Source organism: Suillus subaureus, assembly GCF_016647635.1.
Source record: "Suillus subaureus strain MN1 chromosome Unknown BJ212scaffold_5, whole genome shotgun sequence".
NCBI classification, from domain to species: domain Eukaryota; kingdom Fungi; phylum Basidiomycota; class Agaricomycetes; order Boletales; family Suillaceae; genus Suillus; species Suillus subaureus.
In genome coordinates this window covers 1,716,189-1,739,634 of record NW_024538561.1, presented here as the reverse complement: position 1 = coordinate 1,739,634, position 23,446 = coordinate 1,716,189, and the positions used below count along the sequence as shown (strand labels likewise).

Genomic DNA, 23,446 nt, shown 5'->3' with positions numbered 1-23,446 from the left:
TTAAGGTGTTGTATCTGAGGGTGGGCATGGGCACCCACTTTAAATGGCCCATGCATGGATGATTGGGAGGCCATTCCTTGCATTGCAATGCCATACCATTATAAATCCACCACTACTTGGGTAAGTGGCTGATGTTGAAATATGGGTAATGTTTTGAATCTACATTGGAACATGCCAGAGAGGTGGCCCCTATCTTTAACTGCAAAAGCACTTGATTCTTGCTCCTCTGACTTATCAAGCACTCACCATAAAACAGAAATGCAAAACAGAAACACAAACCATCAAAATGCAGGAAAGGTAGAGTCAAATTGCATAATTACAAGCTGCCACACAATTGGCTGGGTGAATCCTATTCAACACACTCAGTGGGACAGTTAACTAGATTGAGTGGTGGCATTCACTCTGTCAGACATAATGTCCCATGTAAAAATTGACATTTCCATTGAAGCTCCTGGGTACTCATACATGGTGAAGTGAGAGATCACAAAAAAGGTACCAACCTTTCACTCATTCCTATCTTGTACTTCATCCGGTAACTGCGACCCCAACCATCTCAACACGCCAGCCAGCATAATTAGAACAACATATGCTGCATTTCCCGCAAGAATATTGCGTTCCTTCGATACAGCAAAGAGCGAAGTCGCCAATGCGGGCCCGAGTGCACGAGCCATTGACGCAGAGGTTTGGCCAAGACCATTAATAGCGCCAAGTACAGTATTGGTAGGGGCAGAGGCTGTGATAAACATGAAGACAGTCCCTGTAATGAAGTGGGTTACAACTGACAATGACAAGATGATTTTATTGCAACACATACCAAAGGCCATATCCCATGCAACCATCAGAACTAGTTGGCAAAGCAAGGTGAATGTGACTGCATGATCAACTCCCCCCCTTGCGTTTACAAGCCATGACATTATCGGAAACATGACCATGACTGGTGCGAAGCATGACACTGACATACAGAATAGACGCTTTGGACCAAATCGATCGACAATTTTGGCGAAGAACAACGCCTGAAAGACCCCATCCATGACTCCAAAAAACGCCAGCCACGAGCCAATAGACGAAGGAGTAAATTCAAGGCCGCCAAGATATGTAGGTGTCGAAAGGAACAATGGTAAGAGAGCCCTGAAAGAAACGTCAAGAAAAGCGAGCATGGCGTAGTTTGCAATTGGAACAACAACAGTAGGTGTGAGGAGAGATCGCAAGGGGGCATATGCCATGGATTGTTGATGCAGTGATTCACCACCTGAAACGCCGAGCGTGGCTGATGTCAACTTTGGTCGACACTTTGTTGATAATGTCTGCCCAATTGTGAGTAACATGTGCAATAATGCAGGTATGTAGGACCTACTTCTTCTAAAAAGATTAACATCATGAAAAAGGCTAGGATAAACAAACAGGCTGCCACTGCGCACGGCAGAAAGTATGGGTATTTTCCCCAAAATGGATTGGCGAATAGTGCAGGCCAATGATCTTGCGGCCGCGCGAGTGCTCCGCCTATTAAAGGACTGACATGCCAATTTCATCATTTGCCATCTCCGTAATCAACAACCCCACTTACCCGACAAAGCCTCCAAGGCTCCAGACAATCGGGAACAAGGCAAATGCCTGAGCCATATTTGTGGAGTCCGTCAATTCACCCATCATAGTCTTCATAACTCCCACATTGCCATTAAGAAAACCGCACGTGCAACGGCTAGGGAAACCCAGCATGTCAGCATTCATCTCCTTCAGCTGAAGACACACCTAATGACAAGACTCCAGAAGGTCGTTGAGAGACCGAAACACAATATCGAAATGCAAGCACCTGAGAGTCCAATTACCAACACGGGCTTGCGCCCAATGCGGTCAGATAGTCTACTCCACCTCAGCACTGTCAATGCCTGCGCAACGAAAAACAGAGATTCCTGTTGAGTATATCCAAAGTAGACTATGAGGAAACCATTCTCGCAAGTCGTCATGTCGCCACCTACAATGATTCCAGCATAATATCCTACAGCCGCATCGTCACCCCCAGTAATTCCAAGTTCGCTGATAAGCTGAAATAGCGAAACAGTATAAAAATGTGCATCAAGGACAAATACCGACGTTGTGAAGTCATACCTGATTGATGTAGGGGAATATAGACGTCGAAGCGATGGGTTCCGCAAGTTGCAGCATCATAAGTATGCTTATCTGGCGTTTTGGAAGTGGTGTTTTAGGCTTTTGCGAGGCCTCTGCAGGAAACAGAGGCGTGTTCTCGCTTGCTACCGTACGAGGGGAATCGGAGGTGTCCATCCTGGCGAGTGAGGGTTGAAAATACAACAAGAGCCTAGCAAGTCCAGAGGCAGAATTAACCAACCACCCCGATGTGAATGAGCAATGTGTATTTATAACCTGCGCAATGTCATATGATTGATGGTCGGCTGTTGAAGTATCAAGCAACATACCTGAAGTGTCGGGAATAGGTCGAAAACGGCGACCCGCGCAGTACCCGAGCGCGTTATCCACGTTCCCACTAGACCTAGAGTAGTGGCAAGACTACACAAGTAGCATCCAGTCACAATTGAGTGATAACGATCAACGATTGGACAAGCAAGTCGGTACTAGGGCTCCTGCCAAAGAGCGCTTAGTAGAAATAGCCTACGACGGCATAAACGATTAGGAAGTTACTTCCAAGTTTGAAACCACCTCTTGGGAGAACTGAGCACGAGTGCGTGATTGGGATTCGCGCACTGTAAGTCGCAGAAAGTTGGTTGTTTCAAATTGCTAGTCCATATGATCCATCGTATGAGGAGAAACTCTATGAGTCTGGAGTGATTCTGCTATGCTGTAGGGAGTCTGCTAATGATATCAGTGAACCGGTGAATAGACTATTGAAATGTAATAGTCAGCTATATATAGCTATCAATCACAACAGTCTCTGAATTCGGTCACTTACTTAGACCAAATAATCGATCGCGCATGCTCACACTGTTAAACTGGAAATCGCATGTCAGCGCTGGGGCAGGTTGCTCTGAGTTGCCATGATAGGGTAGTTGAAACCAAGTTGAAACTTAGTATCAGGTTCCTCAAACTCCGACTAGTCTTAGGGCAACGGTACTTTTGATTTATGAGAATACCACATGTCTCGATCCACGTCAAAACCAAAACAACTCAAGTTCAATACCGTGATGTGAAAGCCGGATGTCAAACAACTATACTAGAACGCGATGTTCCTCCACTGCACCATCCTGAATAGCCTACCTCAGTGAACCTCAATCATCCAACCAGGTCTGAATCAAATGCTTAAAACAACAAGATCCAAACATGCTCAGATGCCTACCTTGATATCTGACGACCCATCAATAAATACCTGCAAAGTGATGAACACGAAACCTACGACAATGCAATTCGATATCGATTCCTTTTGTGAGTCACCTTTTATTCATCCCTGTCCTGTACTTCATCTGGCAACTGGGACGCCAGCCATCTCAATCCACCGGCCAACATAATTAAGATAACAAAAACTGCATTTCCTCCTAGAAGGTTGTGTTCTTTCGATACAGCAAAGAGTGAAGTCGTCAAAGCGGGACCAACGGCACGAGCCACCGCCGCAGAGGTTTGGCCAAGGCCATTGATAGCTCCAAGGACACTGTTTGTGGGAGCAGAGGCCGTGATAAACAGGAAAATAGTTCCTGCAACGAAGTAAGTTACTTGTAATGACAAGACGATTTCATTGCAACACGCACCATATGCCATATCCCATGTGACTGCTACAGCTAGATGGCAAAGCAAGGCAAGCGTGATTGCATGATCAACTTCGCCCCTTGCGCGTAAAATCCACGACATTATCGGAAATATAGCAATGAGTGGTGCGTAGCACGACACCGAGACACAGAATAAACGCTTCGGACCAATCCAATCGACGATTCTGGCGAAAAATAATGCCTGGAAGATGCCATCGGTAATCCCAAAGAACGCCATCCACGAGCCAATAGTAGCGGGATCAAATCCAAGACCGCCAAGATAAGTAGGTGTCGAAAAGAACAGCGGCAAAAGAACCCTGAAAGAAACGTCAAGGAAGGAGAGCATGGCGTAGTTTGCAATCGGAATAACAACGGAAGGCGTGAGAAGAGATCGCAAGGACATATTTGCCATTGATTTTTGAGCGAGTGATTCTCCGTCGGGACTACTTGAAACGCCAACCGCGGTTGAAGTGAACTTCGGTCGACGCTTTGTCGATAATGTCTATTAATCGTGAGTGATGTGTGCGATATGGTGTGTATGTAGAGCTTACTTCTTCTAAGAACAATGACATCATGACAACGGCCAGGGCAAGCAGACAGGCTGCCACTCCACAAGGCAGAAAGTATGGGTAATTTCTCCAAAATGAACCGGAAAATATTGCGGGCCAATGATCTTGCGGTCGCGCAAGCGTTCCGCCCATTAAAGGACTGACATCTCGATCTCAGCATTTGCCATCTCCATCGTCAACGACCAGCAACGGCCCCACTTACCCAAGAAAGCCTCCGACGCACCAGACAATCGGGATCAAGGCGAATCCCTGAGCCATATTCGTGGAGTCCGTCAATTCTCCCATCATGGTTTTCATTACTACAGCATTGCCATTCAGAAAACCGCACATGCAACGACTAGAGAGATCATGTCAGCGATGCATATTTCCCTCGGCTGAAGACATACCTAATGACAAGGCCCCAGAAGGTCGTCGAGAGACCAAAACATAGCATCGAAATGCAAATTCCTGATAGTCCGATTACTAACACCGGCTTGCGCCCAATGCGGTCAGACAGCCGAGCCCACCTCAGCACTGTCAGCGCTTGTCCGACGAAGAACAGAGATTCCTGCCAATCACATACAATGAGGGAACCGCAAGCAATTTGCAAGTCATAATCCTGGCACCTACAATCATTCCGGCATAATATCCTACAGCCGCATCGTCACCCCCAGTGATTCCAAGTTCTCTGATCAGCTAAGAAGGAAAAACAGCATCAAAGGTGTACATCGAAGAGAAGTGTTGATTGCGAAGCCATACCTGATTGATGTATGGGAATATGGATGTTGAAGCAATGGGCTCTGCAAGTTGCAGCGTTATAAGAATGCCTATCTGAAGTTTTGGAAGGGGTGTTTTAGGTTTCTTCAAGCCCTTTGCAGGTATCAGAGGCGTTATCTCGCTTGCTATGATTTCATGAGAATTGGAGGCATCCATCCCGGTGGGTCAGAGATGAGCTAGTGAGATCCTTGAGTACAGAGGTAGAAGTCCAGCGCACTCCCTTGATTTGATGATACAAGCCGCATCTGTATTTATAGCCTGCACATTATCGATGGAGTTAGCTATCGATGTGATATATGCAATGTCGTGTCAAATTGTCAAGCGACATACTTACCTCAGGCTGAAAGATTGGCGCGAGCCAACGAGAGAAACCCGGCACGAGCCATCCGAGTTCCTAATACAACGCTGTTAGAGAGCAACATAGGTTCCTGGTCGCGATCAACGGCTCTCGATAAGTATGGAAACATCTTCAGCACTCGTGTTTGACAAAAGTATTAGTAATAGAAACAAACAGCATGCAGACAATTGGGAAGCGATTCCATACGTTACACTAAGACTACCGAGGGCTACCGCTACTTGAGCAAGCGAGATATTGAAATTTGCAAGCCAAGCGGCGGGTGATTTCCATTCTGGAACGCGCTGACTATGTTTTACGAGAATCATCACGAGGACTGGATGTAATCATGTCAGGGAAATTTGCTACTCCGCATGTTCAAATGGAGAGAAACGGTGCAATTGGCCCGTGGATATTCTGCTTCCTGCCTCAAGTTAATCACACTGTGGAGTTCGATCAATTAATCAGCCTCCAGAGGTCGCTTAGGCTCACACTGTTCCTGCCGTAGTCTGATCCAAAACATCCCGTGGTTGAGGGATTTGTGAGATTCAAGAAAGACAATCCGATGACCTGTGTAGGGAGGCATGCAGTTGTAGTGATGTTACGCCGCCGCCAATTGAACTTGTTCAAGTATTCAAGCTTTGCACAGCGCGGCCCCTCGTGCCCTTTCACATGCTCTCGTTGCCATACCGTTTCGGTAGTATCGGGCGTTTCAAACAAGACGAACAGAAGACTAAATCCGGACGCTCGACTTCACCTGCTGATACGTCAAAACCAATGAGTTCCATCATGCAACAACTGAGTGTGAAAGAGATGGTTTACTAAATACCCACGCTAGAACCCAGACCCAGTGCTAAGAGTCCACTACGGAATAGCAAGGCCATCCTGAACAGCTTTACGCGCTTCAATACGACCGAACCACATCTAAACCGATCAAAGCTTTAGAACAACACACACGAAACAAAACGCTTTTGAAAGCCCACCTGGAGACTCGGCCACTCGTCGAGAGATTCGATACCCGTAAATTGATGAGCCTTGATCCTGAATACAAGAGAACCAGAGCCAGAACCTCAGCAAAATGGCCTAGTAGATCAAAAGAAACAAAGCTGAAACTTACCATGGGAAAACGTTGATGTCTGCAGCGCTATACGTACCTCGGCCGGGCCCAGCGAGGTAATCACGATCTGTGAGGCGGATCTCCATCACGCCATAGAGGCGCTTCGTTTCCAAGATATAACCTGGAGTCGTCATCGTCAGGCGCGTATATAAGACATCAAACAAAGAAACAACTCACGCTTCTTCGCATAGGGAATATCCACAGGTGCAAACCTATTAAAGTGATTCGCTGCGCTGCGTCAACTCAAAACTTCAACCAAGTTCGAATTTACAGACCTTGCCCTTGCATAGGACCAACGCCTCCATGCTACAACAACCGTGTCATCAATACTACATCCCACCAAACGCTAAGGATGGACTCACCGCCCACAACATCCACTGAAGCATCTCGCTATAATCATTAGGCTGCGACACAGGGTCAAACCCAAGCTTCCTCTCTGGATCATAATGCTGTTCGAGATAAAGCAAAATAGCAGCTGTCTCGAACACGACAAAGTCTTCCCGTGCGCGGTCAACGAGCACTGGGATTCGGCCGTTGGGGTTTAACTTGATGAACCAGGGCTCTTTTTGGACGTTGCGTCCGATGTCTATTTTCTCGACGCTGTCATAGTAGGAATCCAGGATATCATTCGTTCGGGTCCCAGGAGGAGAGGAGAGGAAAGAGGTACTCACTCATAACCAACCTTCTCCCCATAAACCGCTCTAAGCTCCTCCAGAAAAACACTAACTTTGCGTCCGTTGGGAGTTCCAGCGGTATACAAAACAAAAGGCTTGGGCTTAGACGCATGTGCAGGTGCGGGCGCAGTAGACATATTACGAGTGAATGTTAATGATCTTGCTACAGAGCTAAGGCGGTTAAAGGCGACTTGCATGGCGCTCTAGGGTACTCGCTCTCTGGAGGATGACCGCACTAGTACTCTCAGCTCTGGTTTTGCCATGATGACCTGATCTGTATGACCGACGGGTGACATATCCCCACGCAGCAAAGGCGGTCCGGGATTTTATAGTTCAACCGCATCGGTCAGCAATTCAACTCGAACGGTCACCGCTCTAATTCGCGGACTTCTCTCAAGAACTCTGGACACGGTCATAAGCTTCTTCAGGCGTATCTTGCCGATCCGAGTGATATTAGAAGAAGCTAGAACAATAAGTTTCGCCCAAGTTGTTCTAATGTTAATAGAGCCGAGCACCGCTCGCTCGAAGCATAGTGCTATTCGGAACAAGTTCTGAGTTGAAAACTTGAGACTTGGCCTGGAATGATAAGAACTGGTAGTAGCCCGGAACAGAAGGACTTAAAAACATGTAAATTTGGGCTTCTACTGCGAAAAAAGAGCTATAGCTATAAGTACATATATATAACGGAGCACCTAATGAGAAGTGAGAACGAAAAAGAATGGCCATGATAAAGAGAAAGATAACAGGAGGGAGAGGAGTACGTATATGATATGATACTAGAAATATGATATCCATCGTGATGTAGACTCGCATCGGCCCATCAACAAACAGAGTACGAAAAAGGACTGGACGAAACATGCGAAAAGAGAACAGAACTCGAAAGCGACTGTGCTGCAACTAGACGGGAACGCATGCATGCGATAAATCAGAAGATGAGATGAGATAACCGTGACATAACATTGTCCAAGACTGTCGCACAGTTGAAACGCGGTCATGCAGAGCATAGAGCAGAGAGCAAAGAATGTGACCTGATAGCATCAAGGAAAGCGGTGGCACGCATAGCACGTCGAGGAAAGCGGCAATCGGCATCGTGACATCGAGAAAAGCCACGTTGACATGGCATGAAATCAATGGAATGCGAATAAAAATTAGCGCTCCTCCGGGTTTTTATGGCTCTCGCCTCTCGCTGTCTCGCCGCTCCCGCTCCCACAGCCACCATTGAACGCCCCCGAGCCCGGGTAATACATCCTACCCGGTGGTCGTGCCACATCTGCTTGTGTTTGGCGAAGCGTGTTTGAACGCTCAGGCCCAGGTACGACCTGAGATCGTAGCGGCGGTGTGCCTTTTGCGTTAGACGCAGGCACAACAGGTCCACCGCGACTAGATGAAGCAGCAAATGGCGAATATGGCGTTTGTGATTGAGATTGCGGCTGGCCCTGGTCGAGACGCGGAGTTTCTAACCGTGCGACGGAGGCCGACATTCGGCGGTCACGGTCTGTATCAGGAGAAGGGGACGTGGCGCGGTCCCGGTCTTTATCGGTGCCCCAGCTAGGCGGCGATACCCGCCTGCGTTGCTCACTGCTAGTGGTTGGGAATCTGTACGATGAAGACGGTTCCGAACCCGAACTCGACATTCCATTTTGTTGGAACTTTGACTGGGGGTACCCAACGCCGCTACCGCTCGAACTCTGGTTTCGCGCCGAATCCGCACGCACAGCACGAAGGGCCTCCTCCAACGAATCCATGCGCTGACGCATACTCTGCATCTCCTCCTGCATCGACCGCGTCCGTTTCTCCACCAAATCCTCGACGACCGCATCCACCTTCTGCAGAGATTGGAGGAGCGTATTTGATTTTTGAAGCTGCTCAGACAGCCAGTTTTTCATCTGTTTTGAGTCGTTAAGCGCGTCGTAAAAGACTTCAAAAGGCGCTAGGAATGCAGATTTGTCTCCTGAATAACCGGGGTGTTGGAGGGCGCGGGGTGTGGGCGGGACTAATGAACTGGCAATTGGTATAGCAGGAGGAGATCTTGTAGTTGCTGTCTTAGGCGCGCTCACCGAGGGACCTATCGTGTGCTGCAAGCCAAATCGGGTTGGTGTTGGAGGAACATTAGTGGCTACTCTTCGCGTGGTCTGGTTTCCGCTTAGAGCAGTCGGAAGTCGTGGTATAGCCATGGGGAACCGACCGAGTTCCGGGACCGGAGGGGCGCTTTGTATGACAGGCGCAAGCGAGTCAGAAGAGTGAGTGCCACGAGGGCTGATGACAATATCGGCAGGCTTTCTTTTGCGGCCACCAGACTGAGCTGCTCGACGACGTGCGAAACTGATAGGGGGAGGCGGTAGAGAGTTTGATGGAGGGCTTTTCAGTGGCACCTCGGGTTGGTTGGCGGTGAGAGAGAGCGGTTGCTGACTTGGGACGATCATAGGAGGAGGGGTGAGTGGCTGTGGTTGAACAGTCGCACGGCTGCCAGATGCGAGAGTGTTTCCACCTAGACGGGCAACTGTATTGGGACTACGTCTACCCAACCTTGGGAGACTCAGCTTTGATGCTGCCAAGGAACCTTCTGGAGGGGAATAAGTGGCAGAAGAGGATGAAGTACCATTATTAATAGCAGCTGAAAGCATGGGGCTCGGACCGGGGGGAGCAGCGAAACTTGGTCTGCGCTGTTCGATGAGCTGCTGTTTTAGGGTAGACCTCAACTGAACATCTTCTCCAGTTGGTATTGTTATGACCACAGGAGTTATTGGGGTTGAAAGCGATATTTCAGAGGACGAGGGGGCGGTTGAGGGAGGGAGTGTGGTACCACTCACAGTCACTCGTCGTTTCTTTTGTGACGGTGGAATGACAATAGGAGAAGTGATTTCAGGAGGGGAAGGAGAATCGATGAGACTATCATCAGGGTCATCTTCCTCCTTGATTCTAACGATTCTAGGTGACTGGCGGCTATAATTTTGATTGAGAAGGGGTATGAAAATAGGGATTGAACATACCCAGAGTCATCTGTACTTTCACGACGGATTGCTACGTCTTCCCTAGAACGTTTCCTAGAGTTTCTTAATTGTTCCACGCTAGGTTGTCTTGATGGCGAAATTGTATGATGAGTTCTTGGTTGAATTGGTGGTAACGCGTTATTAGAATTCGGGATTGAACTAAGAGAAGAGCTGCTAAATGCTTGTGCAAATGAAGGTAGAGACTGTGGAGCGTGATTGACGGACATGGTCGTAGCCGCCGAGGCCGTCGTCGTTGTCGTCGTGGTTGAAACGGAACCGAATGAGAAATCGAAATAGAGTATGAATTCAATTCGAATTGAAGAGTTTTGGATATGAACCAAAAATGAATTCGAATTGCAGGTTGGCGTATAGCTTCCACAAGAAGTTTCGACTACTTATTCGCGTAATTGAGACCGTTCCAATGGCGAGATCATGATAGAGGCTTTTAATTAAGTCTGGCAATGGTAGCACAGCTCAAGATCATCATCTGCATCACCCATCATCTATCACCTGTGCAACACTATGCAAACACTGCAACTCGGCTTTCGGTCAACTTCATAGTAGTAAATCATTATCCGATGTCGCGGCTATCCGATGTTATGGCCTCGAGGCTTATGGAGACCTATAATCACACAGTCATTCACATTGCCGTGAACTGTGCTAGGCTCATATGCCGAGTCTCCTGTATTTACGTTCTTCCGTGGGGCGACAGCCGGTCAAAGTTTGACTATCACAACTTGAGCATACTCTTCCTTCGCAACCGATAGGCCCTATTGATATGTGACTCAAACTGGGCGTAGGCTGGTAGCTGCCTCATTGCATGTGTACCAAGTTGGTTACCATCCAAGGGAAAATCACCATGCGGGTTATAAGTATATCATTGGAGTCCCCAACCAATTCTTATAATACCGTAACACTCGTGGGTACCCTCTGCTTCGACACAATAACCTCCAGCCTTCTAAAAACAGCGTACAACAGAAAAAGAACGCCATATGCATATGTATCGTAACCGACTTCATTTAACCCATCCAACCCAAATTCTCACCCGAACACCAATCTCACTTTTTAACTCCTTATCACTCAGACGTAACGGCGTAGCACCCCAGTGTTCTCAACAGATAATGAAAAAAACGATACGACGAGAATCTTCGACAGAACCCAATTGAGGTCCGAACCTAGATCAAAATTCAAATTGGGATTCTTTCTCATCAGAGCCTGGTAGTCACTTCAATGCCCCGTAACCACCATCCCCCATGAAGTACACGGTCCAAGATCCGATCGTCAGCCTAACGCGAGGCGTTAGCATCTCTTTCATAAACGACAACATTACACCCCATAAATGGGTACCCGCGACACTCTCCTACAAGCCAGTGAAACCCACCCAAATCATACGTCAACACCAGCGACGTAAACGCGGTAGCCTCCTAGAAGTCTATTTCAAATCTACGTATGAGCACACATTTCATCTGATAGGCTGGACCGTTATTCACCGCGCGTCCCTTTATGATTTCGTCCGCTTCTTCCTCGCTGTCAGCACCGTGATTGTTGGAGGTGTGCCGTTACCAGCGCTCAGTGTGGCTTCGCTGCGTTCTTTCGTCGGCGATGGGCGATTTTTGACCGCAATCGAACCAAATATGTACGAGTGGTATGTTTCTAGAGAAGCAACTGGTTCTGGAAATGGATTGGGAGATATGTCAACGATCGGCCTTTTTCCATTGACAAGACGAGGTGGAGGCGTCTGCGGAGGTGCTAGAGTGGTCCGAACAGGGTCTGGCTCGGGTGTTTGTCGGCCCGACCTGTCTGGTACGGCAAGTGGAAGAGGATTCGACTTGAGACCATCGCATAACCCTCGTATAGAATCCTCAATCACTTTAGTCGACCACACCGCCTTTTCCACAGACGGAAATTCATGAGCAGTTAATAGTGACGTCAACACACGTTTGTTCATCACAGATGAAACCTGCCCTGGTTGGGGCGCAAGCGGTGACACTTCACTTTTGGAGAGAGTCGAAGCTGGTGTGGCGGCAGAGACAGCAATGACGAAAAACCCGGTAACCGCCCCTGCAATACATTCCTGTCGGAACGACATCCGCTCCCAGAATTCTTCCACAGACACCTTCTTGACTTCTTTATGGGTCTGGTCCTCTTTTTTACTCCGACCTTCCTTCTTTTCTGAAGCGTCGGCTGACGATACGTCTTCTTCGTACGTCTTTAACGTATCCGCTCTTGGGCGTTTTCGCTCTGGGGACCTTATCCCATCCGCATCCGTCGTGTACGCAATCTCATCAATAAACCGAGATTTAGGGTCATCATCAAATGACGGTATACATTGTCCTAGATGGCGAGGCGAATCGCCCCCGGAAGGACAAGGACATGGTAGGGGGATTTCGTCCTGGGAATAAGGGTGACCGTATGTCCAACTGGAGGTCGAACCAGTCGATGGGTATACCCTCTCCAGCGAGTGATGAGCTTCAAACTCGCTGAGACCAGGTAGAGTATAATATAGTTTCGTACGGCAGGTATCGCCCACACGAGACGTTAATTCGCCTATGACGGTGCTGAATTGGCGTTTCCACCAAGCACAGAGTTTGATATCGCTCAGGGGATGTTTTTTCGGGTATTCTGAAGAGTTTGGGAATAGGTATTGATTCTGTGCTCTTGCAAACACGTGGATCCACAGATGGTCAGCAGAGATGGGACGCGTGGCAGGGTCTGCGTAGAACAACAAGAGTGCGCGAACAAGAGCTGGAGTGGGAGATGGCGCAGTTGCTTGTCCAGTAGAGTCGACTTTCGAGACATACAATATCGCACAGGATGTCGTTGGGATGTTATACACGCATGCTTCGATTGCAGAGACGAAAACGGAGGGAGAGTCTGGTGTGGTTTGTTCGGAAAGCAGAATCAAAATATCCTGCAAGTACGACCTCGGTCGTGGATTTGCAAACGGGAAAAGGTTCCCGTGCTTTCTGGGTGATGAGACCAAGACATGAAGATGGAACTCACGAGTGCCTGGTAGGCTGTTGAGACCTGCCAGGAGCGCATCCCGCAAAGTCATGACTGCGATACGTGGGAAAATGCGGTTTCTGCTCAGCGGCACAAGGACCTGGACCCGAATAGGTTTGCGGGGCAGTACTAGCCAAGGCGGCGTCAAGGTTAACGTTGGACCGAGCCAAGGAGGTCACGGGGGGGTTGCGGGGCTATGGTGCTGCTCCACCGTCCTGTGTATCAAAACGGATATCCACTGCCTTGTAATCACACACGCCTCCCGTGAGATCACCGACCCACCCAATCGCCACTGACTCGGATGCTATCATAGCTAGATCAATCACAGATTGTAGAATTTCGCTCCCGAGAGCATATAAAAGAGGAAATAAAAGGAAGAGAATATGCGCTTGACCTTCTGAGGACAATACACGATATTAGGTTACAAGAAGGAATGTATGATACAGGGAGTTGCCTTGATAAAGACTAGAATCATGCCACATATGCAAATGTGTCTCTCGTGCCGTCCACGCGCTCAATATACTCTTTCTCCAACAGCGTGTCGATTGCCTAGAACCACAAATAAGTCTACATTCCAGCGAAGAAACAAGGAATCCTACCTTCTTGATATCGGGAATCTTGGGGGCGAATCGTTGCGAAATCTGAGAAATCACCTCTTGGATCAAAGGCTGGTTCTTCATCGTCTTGCGCGCCTTCATGATACGAACGATGGTGGCCTGAATCACATATTTACGGTCCTCATCAACAGTCTTGAGTACCTCCGAGGACTCGGCCTTCACCTCAGCCTTGATCGGCTGATTCAAGTTGACACGGATTTTCTTAGACTTGAAGTCTAACCGGAGTGCGTTAGCCCCACACGAAATATAAACAAGGCAAGCCATACTCGGGTTTAAATCATATTGATCTGTCTCCTCGTTGATCAGAACTTTGGCCTTCACCAAAAGTGTGAGCACCTGAGATAAGATGTCCTTGCTGATGGCCGTAGCGGTAATCAACTCCTCCAGTGATAATGTGTCATGTTTGTTGTACTGCAGAAGAACGGACATTTGATAAGAACTGGTCATCAAAATGTACTTCTGATTGAGGTAGTTTGTCCTCAGCTCATTCTTTGAGTAATTCCACAACCAGGTCAGTTTACGGCCGGAGTGCTTCGTCTGGTAGTACTTGGAGAAGCGGTCGTACGTAGGAAGAATTTCGGGAGGAATGATAAAGTCGTTGTTGGGTGCACTGAGCGGCCAGAAGTTCGTGCCGAGGACCATGATGGAGAAGTTGATGTCCATGTCGTCGTGATTCGCCATGCGCTCCTTGAACTGATCGGTGAGGTCTTTACTGAGACTCATGTCTACAGAAGCAAATAAGCGACCGCAAGGTGGTGTATGGTGCACGGAGCATACCGGTAAACATTCTCTGTAACTTGTTGGTGTACTCGAAACCACAGGCCTCCTTCAGCTTGGAGATCATGCTCGCCTCACTCTCGTCTGATGCAGATACACCGTGAATGAGACGTTTGGACAGCTTCGTAGCGTAGAACGTCTGGAAGACGTCCTTGTCCTCAATGTACTTGAAAAGTACCATCTACGCACACGAATGAGACAGACATAAGCAGAGGTCATCAAACGAGGTACTTACCACGCGGTTCAGAGCACCTTCAAGGTCCTCCTCCTCAGCCATCTTGTTGTTTTTGCGAAGCAACATATCCGCGTGCTTAGCCAGTAATTCTGGCGACTTTGTCGTCGACGAACCCGTTGCAGCATTGCGATTGACAAATTCTCTGCATGCCTTATCGAGCGACGCAACAAAGCCAGCTTCTCCCCTAAAGCTCCTCGTAACGGTTTCCGAGTTCTTGCGGTGAACCTCAAGTAGTGCATCGACGTATGCCTTGGGATCCAACGAATCTGCACCCTCTGATCCTTCGCCCAAGAGTTTTGCAACAGCGGCCAGCCCGGCCTTCTTCACATGTTCCTCAAATTTCTTTCTCAAAGGCTCCAGGCCTTCGGGTATGCGCGATAATAGTGCGTACATCCTCTGCAGATCTTCGTCTTTGTCAAAATCGAGCAAGCTTTGGAAGCTCTCCCACATGAGGTCAGAGTGTTGTCGGATCAGCACATGCTCGCATTTGCTGACGAGCTGCTTCCGTGTGTCAGTGTTTAGGTATCGGTCGACACGGTCCTCTTCCTCCTTCAGGCGCTCTTCGGCTTTTTTCAGATAGTCAGATACACTGCTCTCTGCAAGGAATGCCTCGGACTCCTGCTCGTAATACTTCTCCGTTGCGTCAAGGAACGGTGTCTCCAGATGCTCCCTGTAGACATCAAGCGATGCCTTGTTGATGTCCGACTCATCAAGACCAAGCGAAACGAATGAGTCGACCACTTTTTTCACAAGACCTTGATCGATCGTCTCGCCATTTCTTTGGCGCTCGATCAATCGGAGAATAGCACCAGCGAGCTTTGTGTGCTTGCTTTGGACGTGAAGGAAGAAATTTGATTTCCATTGCACGAGTGCGAGCTGTGAGAGGCAATGCGTGCATGAGGATCAGTGTGACAGCGTGAGGAAAAGGGGCGACGCACGGTGTATACAGGATAGACTCCTTTCCGACCTTCGTCCCTTTCTCGCTTCACCCAGTGGCGATTGAGATACGTGAATAGTCGATTGATATAGTTAGCACCTGTCGTGTATCTGTCCCATTCACCAGCATAGTATCGTAGAAGAGCTTCATCTTGGAGGGAATCGGATTGCTGTAGAACGGATAAGAATAATGTCTGATCGCTCGTGAGATCGGGGGAAAGGAGTTAACGTACATCTTTGAGGAGCTTGAGATGGGTGATAAAATACCGAATGAGATTGTTGTACAGATCCGAGCCCATCAGATTAGCCCCTGCTGCTGAGGAGTCAGACTGCGGCCTTATCACCACGGGAAAGTTGTTTCTGCCAATGACACTTACTTCTGCTTCCCTGCCCAACTGTATCTGTAGTGGTACTATGCATGCGCGAGGACGTGCAATAATTGTATGCCACGGTGTAGAGGCTCATATACTTGGAGTATGAGACGCCAGTCTGGAGCTTGGTCATGATGTGGTCTACTCCCTCCTCAAGGAAAGCCCATGTTGTTGCAAGATCTGCAGTTGCAGGTGGCATTTGATGAGAGACATGAGCGGACGCGGTTGTTGTTGTTGTTGAAGAAGAAGACATGGTGGCCGTTTATGAAAGCTGTCGTGACTCGTGAGTACGCTGGCAGAGAGGCGCGGCTGTCACGGTGGCGCTACTTCGTGTGCTTTCCACAAATATTGTTTGCAGCAACTCACGCAATTCACAAAGAAAGCGAGACACACAATGGGTATTAGAATTGTAGTACGAGAATGAAAATTATGATACTGCTAAATCTTCACTCCTGTGTGTATCGAGGCAATGCCTCCCCAAAGATCTGTCCACGCACCACCATCAAAATCACCTCCCGTGGAGAACCCTGCATCTCTGATCATCTGCGCAAATTCGGGTTGGCTTGGGAATTTACGTATAGATTCTACCAAATACTGGTATGAATCGCGGTCGCCAGCTAGGATAGTTCCAAGCAGTGGGATGACCGTGAATGAGTATTGGTCGTACAGTCTACGCACTAAATTAAAATGAAGATAGTAATAAACAAAAATCACTTACGTGCTCAAAAGCGGGTTATTAACCTTGCTGAATTCAAGACACGCGAAGGTGGCGCCAGGCTTGAGAACCCGGTAAGCCTCGTTTAGCACGGCGGGGATGGACGTGCAGTTGCGAATACCAAACGTAATCGTGTACAGGTCATATGAATCATTCCTAAACTGAGAAGCAGGTAGCTCTTGTGCGTTTGCTTCATGGAATGAAACCTGAGGTGCTGACAGATGTCATGAAGTAGAGTATACGGCAGGCACAGTAAGCTCACTATTATGGTACATCGTCTTTTTGAATCTCGTGAATCCCTCCTTGAGCATCTGCGCGTTGATGTCCACGATGTCCACGGTCGTCTCTCTGTCTGCATAGTTCTCCCTCGCATAATCCAGGATACGGATAGCAATGTCGCCTGTTCCTCCTGCAACATCTATACACCGAAGGGGGCCCTTGCGACCCGGTTTGAGAGAGTCTACAAAGGAATCTTTCCACAGCCTGTGCACGCCGAGGGAGCTTGCATCGTTCATCAAGTCATATTTCGACGCAACAGAGTCGAAAACACCCTTCACAAGTGATTCCTTCGATTCCTCTGGGACTGTCTTGAAGCCAAATGAAGTTGTCCGTCCAGAAGGATCTGATGAACGAAGGATAGAATGATTATGAATTAGGCGGCATGCTGACAGCTTGCGAGGTAGTCGTATTGACCTTGTTGCCTGCATAACTTGAATGAACTTTTTGAGCAGACAACGCGTCCACTATAGGGATGGGAATATTTATGTAAGCGTCGATGTTTTGCTTTAACTCCTGCTGAATGAACCTCCTACGGACAGCTCAAATGCTGAAACCACGGTTATCTCTTTCATTCACTCGCAGCTATGCAACTCGTATTGCAGAAAAGCCTCCTGCGCGTTTTCCAGATCCATTGCTGAACCGTTCAAACGCCGTTGTCAAAACACTCAAGGACGAGAACTTGACCTTCATTCATCGACCTCCCCCAACAGCGCCTTCACCTCATTCAACAACGTTAGCTCCTGCATCTCCATTGCTCAAGCCTCCAACACCATCTAATAAACATGCACCAATGCCACCTTTATTACGGCCTTCGGCTTACAATGCTACACCGTCGCGAATGTCTGATAAAGACATGGAGCAGCTACGGAAGCTGAGGCTGTCTAATCCAGAAAAATACAGCCGTACTAAACTCGCCAAAATGTTCAAATGCACGCCGAACTTTGTGACCAAAGTTGCTGCCCTTCCGAGGCCCCAACGGAAGGAGTTCGCAAGGAAGGTTGAGGCAGAGCATGAAAGTGTGAGGGAGCAGTGGGGAGAGAAGAAGGCCACCTTCGTTGCTATTAAGCAGAAACGCCGTGAATTCTGGTGAGATGACAAGAGGTACTTTACCAAGGGAGCAATCTTCTTGGTCCGTTTCTCAGGCCTCTAATCATTCATGCATGACTGACTGGCTCTGGCTTCAGCAGCTGCGCATTTAGTGTACCTTTGTCTTCGTATAGTCGTGTTGATTGGACCTGTTATACTCATGCACATGCACACGTTTTGCGGTTACCGATGCAATTAATTGATCTACTTGACTGATCAATGCAACAGTGGTGACGAACACCGTCCGACGCGACAACCCGTTCCGTAGTCTTCCGTTCTTCCGACTTGCTTCCGACTCTTGTCACGACCTCTTTCCATATTGGGAGCACAACTACCATCGTTCCACTTGACCTGCAGGGCCAAATGAGTCGATTTTCATACCGATGCCACTAGAAGAGTGCTCTAGTGTTTTCCCCGTGGTCCAATTACATTAATCCATAATGCTGACTTGATATAATTTTTTTTGCCGAGGTACATATTTCCCCGAATCCTTATTAAAGCCCTTTTTATAGACTCGAAGCTGTGGGGAGTCTGGAGTTTCCTCCTCCTCTCGTACCACCTTGTGCCGAGAACTTTGTTTCAAATTCTGAATGCTGTATCGTGCCACTTGCTCTTCCTATAAAGCTAGACTAGCTTCTGCGTTCAACCGCCCATCCCGTTCACTCGCATCCAACTTTCATACCATGTCGCCAGCTCGCTTTCCTCCCCATTTTGCCAAAACTGATCACCATCAGCGCTCTCTCAACCAAATGCGTTCTAAACAGCTTGGTCTTGAAAAATATATCTATCTAAATGGGCTCAAAGGCCGTGACTCTGATTTATTCTATGACATTTTGCTTGAGAACATGCAAGTAAGCCGCCCTCATTGTCTCGTGTAAAACCGGGACTGAGGTGTTTTGATTTACTCAGGAAATGATTCCCATCTTGTATACACCAACTGTAAGGTGTTCCACCAAGTCGTGTGATCATACTTAAGAAGCGCTCTTCAAAGGTTGGAGAAGCTTGTGTCAACTACTCCCATATATGGAGGCGACCAGAGGGTCTATATGTCTCCATTGAAGACAAGGGTCGCATTCGCGACGTCTTAGCCAGCTGGCCAAATTTCAATGACGGGCGCATAGCCGTCGTTACCGATGGTGAGCTAGTTGGACCCTCCGTGTTATGTACCTCCCTGATCAAACCATCAGGTTCTCGTATTCTTGGCTTGGGCGATCTTGGGGCAAACGGCCTGCCCATCAGTCTTGGAAAATTGTGAGTGTTCACACTTTTTCAGAGGATCCTTCATCGAACATAATTACGCAGGGACCTGTACATTGCTGGTGCCGGCATTAAACCGTCATCTACTGTAAGCCCATGCTGTTAGTATCCACCTGCACCCAATTGACCCTAGCTAGGTCCCCATTTGCCTGGATTTGGGTACCAATACACAACGCTATCTCGATGACCCTCTTTACATCGGCGTTCGCCGCCCACGCCCACTGGGCCCAGAAGTATGTCCCCCTGCTACCGTGTGCACGTTGATGTACTGATGTATATTCCAGATGGACGAATTCATGGACGAGTTCATGGAGGCCATGAAAGAAGTCTTCCCCACCCTTCTAGTACAATTCGAAGACTTCTCAACAGATAACGCGTTCAGATACCTCGAACGGTACCGCCATCAGTATCGTGTTTTCAACGATGATGTCAGTCAATCACAATCCAACTCCTACTCTGTTTTTGTACTGACCCCTGTGCAGATCCAAGGCACTGGATCCGTAATCTTGTCAGGTTTCACAAATGCCGCTCGTTTGTCTTCTGCCGCCTCCGGGTTGCCGCCATCAGATCACAAAATCTTATTCCTCGGAGCCGGTTCTGCAGGTATCGGCGTTGCGAAGCAGTTATTGTCCTTCTTTACCTTGTCTGGTCTGAGTCCCGAAGAAGCAAGGTCTCGAATCTATGTGAGCCAAGCCACATTCGAAGGGCATTTGAATTTGTCACTGAATGAGCCTGTTAGACTGTTGATTCAAAAGGTCTTATTACTGCTGACCGCAAGGGTCTCCAAGAGCATAAGAAGTGTACGAGAATATGCCTACGTTGTTTTCTACGAGCTAAAGTGCAATTACAGTCTTCGCACGCACTGATTATGACGGCCCTGCGCTCACTAACCTTGTTGACATCATTAACCACGTGAAGCCCACCGCCTTGCTCGGCCTGAGCACCATCAGAGTACGCCTTCTAGTAATAGTTATGTTTTACATAACCTTACTTCATTCTAGAATGCATTCACTGAGAAAGTCGTCAAAGCGATGTGTGCACTGAACACCCGTCCCATCATCTTCCCCTTGTCGAATCCTGTCACGCTATGCGAACTGGACTACCAGGATGCCATTGAATGGTAAGTCAACAGAGCCCCCGCAGATAGTCGATCCTAATGATCCTCGCCTGTAAAGGTCCAATGGTCAGGTCATCTTCGCGTCAGGTAGCCCGTACAAGTCTGTCTCCCGTGATAGTGTTGTGTACGAGCCTGGCCAAGGAAACAACATGTACATCTTCCCTGGTATCGGCCTCGGTTCCATCCTCTCCCGAACTCGGCACGTATCGGATGCCATGGTCGAACAGGCAGCCATCGCACTTGCCAACTCATTGACCGAGGAAGAGAAAGCGGCCGAACTCGTATATCCTCGCCTTGCGCGCATAAGGGATATCAGCGCCCAGGTCGCATTTGCTGTCATCAGACAAGCACAAAAAGAGGTAAGGAAGGAACAATCAGTAGAAATTCGACGCTGATCTTTGTACTCGTTCAGAAATTGGATGATAATGCTTATCTCCGTACACTCCCCGATCTTGACCTTTTGGGACTCATTCATGACAAGATGTGGCAGCCACCTGCGCTGCAACTGCGTTCGTTCACACGACTCTAGTGACGAGTCGTTATGGGGATGGAATTAAGACAGAAGTCCGAGACTGTCAGGACGGACGACGGAGAATGCGGGAAGGCGACGGAATGTATCTATTTTTGAACTGTTGTCACTTGCATGCTATCGTTGCTTTCCTTATGCCCCGATTCATCGTTGTCCACCGAACAGTATATATGTACTGTAACCTATTTCAATAGAAGAAGCTAGAAGAATCGCTTAGATGGCTGGTGGCATCTATGTAATAAGGCTGTTGATGAGCTTGACGGGGAATGACGGGTCGTGAGTGTCGAGTATTGATGAGTGGGACTTTGACCAATGCCTATGGGTACGGAAAGTAAGGACATGCTTTTATATGTAAGCGGGTGGCTCATCAGAGCGGTACAAAGGGAATCACATCGTCGGTGGAAAGGTACTCCGAGTCCTTACATCTAGATAATCATCTGCTTGTCGACACTTGCACCACAAGTTAGAAGAATCGTTCAGATGGTTGGCAGGTACATTTGAAGGGATCATTCATTGTGCTATCAAGCCATCTAGATGACAGTTCATTATACATCTATCTGCTCATCAACATGTGCTGGGGCTGCACTATCAACGTCTCTTGATCTCCACTGTGCGATGTTATAGCGGTGGTTAACACCTTTGAGTGCAGGCAGACATTCAGATCCACCGCATCCTCCTGTTCGTGGCATGGGGACGATATAGAAAACTTCTTTGACGCGCGAATGCAGCAGGGCCATGCTGCACATGATGCATGGTTCGTGAGTTATGAAGAGCGTAAGCCCAGTTAGCAGGTAATTCGTGCCATTGCACGATGTGTCTGAGATTCCAAGGCTGCCGTTAGAAGGAGAAGCAGCAGGGTCGGGTAGAAGATCGGTGGGGGATGTTTTTGCACGCCAATCAGCCACGTTTCGAATGATGTTCATTGCGGCATGGCGTAAAGGATGCCCAGTGGACATACGCGTATCTTTGGCTGTAAATGACCGAGACAACAAGGCTTCGTCTTCGAAGGGCTTGGGCACGTGTGCAATAACTGGAAGCTAAGATACTGTGAGCCCCTTCCCATGGCAAGCTTCTAATTAAACTAACCTCGTCACTTGACGTTGTCTGAGCGGTATTTCGCAAGATATGACTGACGGCATTACGAGCCCATTGGACTTTAGCAATAGACCATTTTGCGGGTTCCCATTTCCGCCGTGGTGCGTATACAGTAGGCCACAACGTATTTTTAAAGATAAGTGACGTTTGTGTTAAAGCGGGATTGCAGGGGACAGGAATCTGATAAGGATCTCCGATATCAACGTTCGTAGGAAGTAAAGGGACCGAAGACGAGACGCTGAGCAGGAGCGTGGTGATACTATCTCTTTTCCTGATGCGTTTGAGATGTGACAGGGTATCGCTCTCGAGACCTGACTGTTTCAGCCATCTAGTGGGTTTGAGTGTTGGTTAGTGACATTGTAGCGAATAGTCTCACTTTAACATCGTCGCTATATATTTCAAGTCCGGGATGTCAACCGCCCAGGCATGCACTAAATGTTGTGGTGAGTCACGCTCTCAATTTTCAAAAAGTGGGCTGAACGTACTTGTCCTAATGTCTTCCATTGACTCCTCTTCTTCATCTATTTGAAGCTTCTTCCAAATGAACGGAAGAGCCTCGCCTTCCAGGATATCATCGTTCGGGTCGCCAGTATCCCGTGGTTCAATCTCATCCACCTCACCATCGATAGCCAGAATATCAAGAAATTCAGACTGGTCACTTTGGTCGAGACAGACTTGAGGTTTCAAATTTTCTGTGGTGCCCACGGGATCAAACCAGAGTTGATGTCCGTAGAAGATACACAGCTCTTCCTCGGGGTTGATTGTCCTTGCCGACGTATACCTGATACACTCATGAACGGGATCGATCATGTATGACAAATTTGGATGGCTCGAATGATTGAAAAGGGAGCCTAAGCAGTACCAACATGTCTCCATTGAGTAAACGATGATGATGTGCCGAGAACAAATCTCACCGAGCCCAAGGGCGAGAGCCATTCGTCCATCTCGCCATTTGAACGTGTAATGGTCCAGGATCGTATGTCTTCCATAGTCCTCATACTCAGTTCTGGTGAAAAGTAGCACAGGGCTAACTTCGATTACGGTCTGGGGTGGTATAACGCGAGATGCTGCCAACAGCCATTCGTCCTCAACTTTTGTTCTAAGATCTAGATGAAATTGCTCACCATAAACACCTCTTCCTTTGCCTTCTGCGATCTTTATGCAGCATCCTTCACGGTTCAAGACCCAGTTACTCCGACACGATGAATTTGTCGTAGAAAATTCCCCTGAGCTGGTTGAAGTCGTGGCCATAAACGGAAGAGCAGCGCATCTTCACGTG

The 23,446-nt window shown here is 48.2% G+C and overlaps 11 protein-coding genes across 11 annotated transcripts; 2 read left to right on the top strand and 9 right to left on the bottom strand.

The window, feature by feature from the left end:
• Positions 1-503: 503 nt before the first annotated feature.
• BJ212DRAFT_1477361 (major facilitator superfamily domain-containing protein) lies at positions 504-2,280 on the bottom strand (the record flags this gene model as incomplete). The annotated part of the gene is made up of 7 exons (XM_041339534.1): positions 504-757; positions 815-844; positions 962-1,304; positions 1,355-1,511; positions 1,565-1,699; positions 1,750-2,042; positions 2,107-2,280. 7 exons carry the CDS (start codon positions 2,278-2,280, stop codon positions 504-506), a joined length of 1,386 nt encoding a protein of 461 aa, XP_041197366.1.
• A 1,125-nt stretch (positions 2,281-3,405) lies between these two features.
• BJ212DRAFT_1262983 (major facilitator superfamily domain-containing protein) lies at positions 3,406-5,191 on the bottom strand (the record flags this gene model as incomplete). Its single annotated transcript, XM_041330308.1, has 7 exons — positions 3,406-3,659; positions 3,714-4,212; positions 4,262-4,418; positions 4,482-4,616; positions 4,666-4,826; positions 4,889-4,954; positions 5,018-5,191. The coding sequence occupies 7 exons, from the start codon at positions 5,189-5,191 to the stop codon at positions 3,406-3,408; spliced, it is 1,446 nt and encodes a 481-aa protein (XP_041197365.1).
• A 1,042-nt stretch (positions 5,192-6,233) lies between these two features.
• Positions 6,234-7,297, bottom strand: BJ212DRAFT_1263408 (glutathione S-transferase; the record flags this gene model as incomplete). Its single annotated transcript, XM_041330343.1, has 7 exons — positions 6,234-6,293; positions 6,353-6,410; positions 6,487-6,607; positions 6,664-6,714; positions 6,762-6,792; positions 6,849-7,086; positions 7,158-7,297. 7 exons carry the CDS (start codon positions 7,295-7,297, stop codon positions 6,234-6,236), a joined length of 699 nt encoding a protein of 232 aa, XP_041197364.1.
• Positions 7,298-7,507: 210 nt separating this feature from the next.
• BJ212DRAFT_840549 (uncharacterized protein) lies at positions 7,508-8,192 on the bottom strand. Its single transcript, XM_041344181.1, has 2 exons — positions 8,189-8,192; positions 7,508-8,129 (listed from the first exon to the last, which is right to left on the bottom strand). The coding sequence occupies exon 2, from the start codon at positions 8,016-8,018 to the stop codon at positions 7,659-7,661; it is 360 nt and encodes a 119-aa protein (XP_041197363.1). The 5' UTR covers positions 8,019-8,129; positions 8,189-8,192; the 3' UTR covers positions 7,508-7,658.
• Positions 8,193-8,308: 116 nt separating this feature from the next.
• Positions 8,309-10,377, bottom strand: BJ212DRAFT_1296878 (uncharacterized protein; the record flags this gene model as incomplete). Its single annotated transcript, XM_041332511.1, has 2 exons — positions 8,309-10,103; positions 10,151-10,377. 2 exons carry the CDS (start codon positions 10,375-10,377, stop codon positions 8,309-8,311), a joined length of 2,022 nt encoding a protein of 673 aa, XP_041197362.1.
• A 1,274-nt stretch (positions 10,378-11,651) lies between these two features.
• BJ212DRAFT_1263897 (histone acetylation protein-domain-containing protein) lies at positions 11,652-13,205 on the bottom strand (the record flags this gene model as incomplete). Its single annotated transcript, XM_041330381.1, has 1 exon — positions 11,652-13,205. The coding sequence occupies one exon, from the start codon at positions 13,203-13,205 to the stop codon at positions 11,652-11,654; it is 1,554 nt and encodes a 517-aa protein (XP_041197361.1).
• A 419-nt stretch (positions 13,206-13,624) lies between these two features.
• On the bottom strand, positions 13,625-16,288 carry BJ212DRAFT_1262940 (Cullin; the record flags this gene model as incomplete). The annotated part of the gene is made up of 7 exons (XM_041330303.1): positions 13,625-13,702; positions 13,753-14,495; positions 14,548-14,728; positions 14,783-15,658; positions 15,721-15,888; positions 15,952-16,031; positions 16,096-16,288. The coding sequence occupies 7 exons, from the start codon at positions 16,286-16,288 to the stop codon at positions 13,625-13,627; spliced, it is 2,319 nt and encodes a 772-aa protein (XP_041197360.1).
• A 179-nt stretch (positions 16,289-16,467) lies between these two features.
• BJ212DRAFT_1331633 (UbiE/COQ5 methyltransferase) lies at positions 16,468-17,554 on the bottom strand. Its single transcript, XM_041334775.1, has 3 exons — positions 17,067-17,554; positions 16,808-17,018; positions 16,468-16,759 (listed from the first exon to the last, which is right to left on the bottom strand). Exons 1-3 carry the CDS (start codon positions 17,509-17,511, stop codon positions 16,528-16,530), a joined length of 888 nt encoding a protein of 295 aa, XP_041197359.1. The 5' UTR covers positions 17,512-17,554; the 3' UTR covers positions 16,468-16,527.
• Positions 17,555-17,627: 73 nt separating this feature from the next.
• Positions 17,628-18,173, top strand: BJ212DRAFT_1445098 (mitochondrial ribosomal protein subunit L20-domain-containing protein; the record flags this gene model as incomplete). The annotated part of the gene is made up of 1 exon (XM_041338055.1): positions 17,628-18,173. The coding sequence occupies one exon, from the start codon at positions 17,628-17,630 to the stop codon at positions 18,171-18,173; it is 546 nt and encodes a 181-aa protein (XP_041197358.1).
• A 679-nt stretch (positions 18,174-18,852) lies between these two features.
• BJ212DRAFT_1263412 (uncharacterized protein) lies at positions 18,853-21,072 on the top strand (the record flags this gene model as incomplete). Its single annotated transcript, XM_041330344.1, has 13 exons — positions 18,853-19,020; positions 19,079-19,108; positions 19,161-19,305; positions 19,357-19,420; positions 19,472-19,514; positions 19,564-19,659; positions 19,711-19,854; positions 19,909-20,109; positions 20,166-20,226; positions 20,277-20,377; positions 20,428-20,546; positions 20,602-20,902; positions 20,956-21,072. The coding sequence occupies 13 exons, from the start codon at positions 18,853-18,855 to the stop codon at positions 21,070-21,072; spliced, it is 1,590 nt and encodes a 529-aa protein (XP_041197357.1).
• Positions 21,073-21,617: 545 nt separating this feature from the next.
• On the bottom strand, positions 21,618-23,418 carry BJ212DRAFT_1263860 (uncharacterized protein; the record flags this gene model as incomplete). The annotated part of the gene is made up of 6 exons (XM_041330377.1): positions 21,618-22,109; positions 22,159-22,495; positions 22,544-22,598; positions 22,653-23,018; positions 23,082-23,234; positions 23,292-23,418. 6 exons carry the CDS (start codon positions 23,416-23,418, stop codon positions 21,618-21,620), a joined length of 1,530 nt encoding a protein of 509 aa, XP_041197356.1.
• Positions 23,419-23,446: the final 28 nt, after the last annotated feature.